The 4,681-nt window shown below is 44.2% G+C and overlaps 1 protein-coding gene across 1 annotated transcript; it reads left to right on the top strand.

The window, feature by feature from the left end:
* The first annotated feature begins 2,291 nt into the window (after positions 1-2,291).
* On the top strand, positions 2,292-4,185 carry PRSS51 (serine protease 51). The gene is made up of 3 exons (XM_088021323.1): positions 2,292-2,544; positions 3,563-3,705; positions 3,889-4,185. Exons 1-3 carry the CDS (start codon positions 2,292-2,294, stop codon positions 4,183-4,185), a joined length of 693 nt encoding a protein of 230 aa, XP_087877449.1.
* The last annotated feature ends 496 nt before the right edge of the window (positions 4,186-4,681 follow it).

Genomic DNA, 4,681 nt, shown 5'->3' with positions numbered 1-4,681 from the left:
CCAGGACCCTGGGATCATGACCTGAGCTGAAGGCAGACGCTTAACAACTAAGCCACCCAGGCGCCCCGCCACACTTAATTTTTACACATCCATTTGTTTTCTTTTTCTTTTTTTAAAAAAGATTTTATTTATTTTTTGCGATAGAAAGAGAGGAAGAGAGCATGAACAGGGGAGGGGCAGAGAGAGAGGGAGAAGAAGAGGGACAAGCAGACTCCCCGCTGAGCAGGGAGCCCCATACGGGGCTCAATCTTAGGACCCCGGGACCAGGACCTGAGCCAAAGGCAGCCATTTAAACTACTGAGCCACCCAGGAGCCCCATTCATTTGTTTTCAACAAGGCCAACTTAGCAGTTTTTAGACGTTGAGAGCCTCCTGTTTTGCATAGCCAGTGAAACTGCACCCAATATCTGCTAGTCATAGATAAGATAAAGCCTGTTGATTATCAACACCCACACCACTGCTGCCCTTAATTGTTCTCGGACTCAGAGACTCCCATTTCTGCCACTGAGCAACATTACCTAAATGTTAAGCACCTTCTCTGATCTCTTTCCCCCTGGGAGTTCCCTTGTCCTCCTCCGCTTTTAGATGGTGATCCCTATACCTTAGTTTCTGGATGGTCTCCTGCTGTAAAGGGCTTCTGTTGCATGCAGACCTATTAAAATAAAGCTTGTGTGTGCTACTGCCACCATGTGGTCATATCTTTTTCTTTGATCGGTCCCCCAAATCCTTCCAATTTCCTTACACCTCCTCACTGCAGCTGTCCCAACACAGACATGGACATCCCAGGCCTTGTGCCCTCCAGCTAATGAGCAGGCTCTTGATACCTAAGCTCCCTCCTGCTCACCTCCCTTGCTTACCAGAAGGGGTGTTAAGTTTCAATCCAGCTGTACTTTAAAAGGATGTTTCCTGCTTGTATAGCATTAGGAACTAGCAAACTTCTGTTTTCCCTTGGGCTGCAAGCACACATTATCCAGTGATTTCTGAACCCGAACCTTGGGGAGGGGCTCCCCTGCCAAATTCAGTCCTTCCACTCTCCCCTAACCTTATGGTATTCTTGGAGTCCTCTCGACCCTTTGTAGTTATTCCTCTGTTATGGTTTATAATTCTTGATATTAACTTTCCCTATTCAAATTCTGCATGATTGCTGTCTCCTGAATGGATCCTATATATCTTTGGCCCTTTTGCATTGACACCCCAACACTTTTCTAGCTTCTGATGGATCTCTGCCCTGACTTCTCCAGGTCTCACAGTAGTTTTTGAACGTGAGGGACAGACATTAAAGAAGGTGTGTTTTGCTGGTGTTTTCTGAGACCTGCCCGTCTGTGCCTGCTCATTTATTTCACTCAGCTTCATTACCAGTCTAAACTTGGAAGAGGTTGGGAATACCAGATAAGAAGGATTTCTCAGTGCTCCTCATGTACAAATGGCTCTTTCATTTCTCTTTCAGACAAAGTTCAATGTGGCCACAGACCTGCCTTTTCAAATTCATCATCATTATCATTTCATGAACTGTTTGAAGTCCAGGAAGGTGAGTTCCCATGGCAAGTGAGTATCCAGATCTCACGGAAACACCTCTGTGGAGGCTCAATCATACATCGATGGTGGGTTTTGACAGCTGCACATTGCTTCCCAAGAACCCTGTAAGTTTCTGAAGCATTGTCTTAATTTACATCAAATTTCCTCAACATTTTGTCTGGGCTGAGTAGCTTAATGGATTAATGCACAAGGCTTATGAAACCATGGACTCTATACCCGGTTTGTTCCCATTGGCTTTGTACCAAAAAGTCTCTTTTCTACACCCACTTTCTCCTTTTAAGTGAACCATATCCTAAGGTTGGCTGCTAGTTGTGACTATGTACCCAGTATTGGAAAATCAGTACAAATCTTCCCTTCTCCTACCTGCCACATGTCTAGAAAATGCACTGTGTTTGTTCATTGTACACATACTCATTAGACACCTACCACGTGCTGTTCTACGTGCTGGTGATATAGCAGTAAACAAGATAGTCAAAATCTCTGTTGTCAAGGAATTCACATTCTATTCTCTTGGATGGATTCATTCCTCTTCCTTTGGGTCAGGGAAAACTTCCTGGGCTGATGTCATTAGTTTGGACATTTGCCTAAGTCTGGATCCCTGACTCTAGCCAGTCTCTAGGGCACCACACATCCACTTCTTTGGATTTCTCAGTATCAATTGTAAACTCTTTTGTTTACAAATGTGTCTATAAATGTGAAATGCAGTGTAACTATTATTATAGTTTGGAGTTATTATTTTCATATTTTAGGTTAAAAATGGCATTGGGAAATATTACTGTGGTCATGGGAACCAAAAGATTCAGCGATATCCACTTGGAGAGAAAGCAAGTGCAGAAGATAATTATTCACAAAGATTATAAACCATCCCACCTTGACAGTGACCTCTCCCTGCTCCTGCTTGCCACACCAGTACAATTCACTAACTTCAAAATGCCCATCTGTCTGCAGAAGAAGGAAAGGATCTGGGACCGGTGTTGGATGGCAGAGTGGGTGACAGCTTATGAATATGGTAGGTGTCTTCCCTTCAAAAGCCATAGAAAGTTCACATTTATGTTTCCTTGGGCTAGACAGCATGATGCTTTAGAAGACTCAGGTCTGAATTTTGGCTTCACTACTCTAGCTTTGTGACCTTGAGCTAGCTCCTTCCCCTTAGTCACTCTCACTTTTTTCTCACCTGTAGAATGACAGCAATGTCTCCCTCAAATCAGTTATGTGGATTAAATTAAATGCAATTATACTTGTAAAGTCCCTGGTGAAAGCCTGGAAGATAAAAGAATCTCAAAATATGACATTGATAATTTTTGGGGGGCCCAGAAGCACTGGGCACTAGAAAGCTAGTTTGGATTCTTCCTTCATGGATTGTTTTATAATATGCATCTCCCCATCTGTTTATCATTTGATGAAAATCAATGATCAAAATAACTGAACCAGTGATTCTCCAACCAAGCTTTGTCATCAATGACGCTACTCCTTTCCCAGGACACAAGGCTAGCCAGACAGGGAGAACCTCTGGGAGGTTGGGAATGGGATGGGGAAGCCAGAAGTTCCTCTAGAATTATAATCTTTTCCTTTCCACAAATTGACAATAATAGGTGGGTCAGTTTCCTGTTTTTTCCACTGGCCTAGCAGAGACACTGGACAATACTGATTCAGAAGTTGGGTTGTTCTGAACCTCTGTACAGGGACCAAGCATAGCTGTGGAGAGAGATAGCAGAACCATGGAGAAAGCTTATTCTAGGTTTACCTGGCAGGGGCTGGTGCTGGGGGTTTAGTAGGCTGCTTCCAGAAGGAATGAGTTTCCCAAAGGGAATACATAGAAGTAGAAATGAAGGAACCCCTTATCGGAGATCCTGAAGGGGATATTGAGTGGGGCATTACATTAGGTCACCTCTAACACCTTTCTACCCTGTGAGTCTATGATTTGCGAATTGTTTGCATCATTCCATGGCTTCCACCCTGATCATTTGTGGGCCACTTTCAGTGGTTGATGTAGCACTCATTCTCACACTAGCTTCCTCATTTCCCAGACCAACATGACAACTTTAACATGTACCTGCAGAAGCTGAGAGTGATGCAGATTAGCTGGAGAGAATGCAGCAAGAGGGTAGACCAGCTCTCTAGGAACATGGTTTGTGCTTGGAAGGAACCAGGCACCAAAGGCAATTGCCAGGTACTCAGTCCCTGCCTTGGCCCCATCCTCCACATGCCCCACCACTTTCTAGGTTCTCAGGAGAGAGCCCAGGAGTGAGGCCCCTAGCCTATGCCTATGCCTAGGACCCTCTCATCTTGCCCTCTTTTTAGAGCTACTGTTGATTCTTTGCAGACTGTATCTTCTTCATTATCTCATTCTCAGGGAGACAGTGGGGCACCTATGGTCTGTGCTATCCATGGAACCCAGAGGCTCTTCCAAGTGGGTGTCTTCAGTTGGGGCATAAGATCTGGCTTCAGGGGGAGGCCTGGTATGTTTGTGTCTGTGGCTCAATTTATCCCATGGATCCAGGAGGAGACAGAAAAAGAGGGAAAAGCCTACACCACCTCAGGAGGCTGGAGAAGCTCCCTGCTTCATGTTCCAACGTACCCACTATTGTTGGGCCTGGGTTCTCAGATGTGGCTTGCCACCATGTTTACTAGTGATAAATCAAATCACTAAGCTTTAAACCCATCCTTACTTCTTCTCCTCCTCCTCCTTTCTTCCCTCCCATCTTTACACAAGCATTTATGAAGCATTGACTATGAGTTTAGCTTCTATGCTAAACCCTGGAAGTTAGACATTGATTCAATCTCCCCAATATTGCAAATCTAATGAAGGAAGACAAAATACAGCACTAAAAAGAGGTACAAGCAGTACATGGGGGATCCCAGAGGAATAAAGATGACCTCCAAAAAGGTCAAAGAAGGCTCCAGGATAGTGTTGGAAACCCAACCTTGAGAAGTCACTTCATGTTTCTGGACCTTAGTTTCTTTATCTATGAGTAAGATTTGATCAGATGAATTTCAAGGTGTTTCATCACTCTGACATTTGTGTTATTGAGTAACTTTTTTTACTTCTCTCATGGAACAAAATATTGCCAAGCTTGTGATCAGCTTTAATTCCATCAGCTCAGTGCTTTACATAGACCCAAACACAGGGAGCTCCCCAGCTGAGG

The sequence above is a fragment of the Eumetopias jubatus genome, unplaced genomic scaffold (assembly GCF_037043125.1).
Source record: "Eumetopias jubatus isolate StellerSeaLion01/CBP00866 unplaced genomic scaffold, mEumJub1_p1.0 scaffold_2, whole genome shotgun sequence".
Classification (NCBI taxonomy): Eukaryota; Metazoa; Chordata; class Mammalia; order Carnivora; family Otariidae; genus Eumetopias; species Eumetopias jubatus.
The sequence above is the reverse complement of the archived record's forward strand: the minus strand, read 5'-3'. Positions and strand labels throughout refer to the sequence as shown.

Coding starts and splice junctions, on each gene's coding strand:
- PRSS51 (XM_088021323.1), top strand. CDS start 2,292: ATGGCATTGGGAAATATTACTGTGGTCATGGGAACCAAAAGATTCAGC. Junction 2,545..3,562: donor GGTGACAGCTTATGAATATG/GTAGGTGTCTTC, acceptor CTCATTTCCCAG/ACCAACATGACAACTTTAAC. Junction 3,706..3,888: donor GCACCAAAGGCAATTGCCAG/GTACTCAGTCCC, acceptor TCTCATTCTCAG/GGAGACAGTGGGGCACCTAT.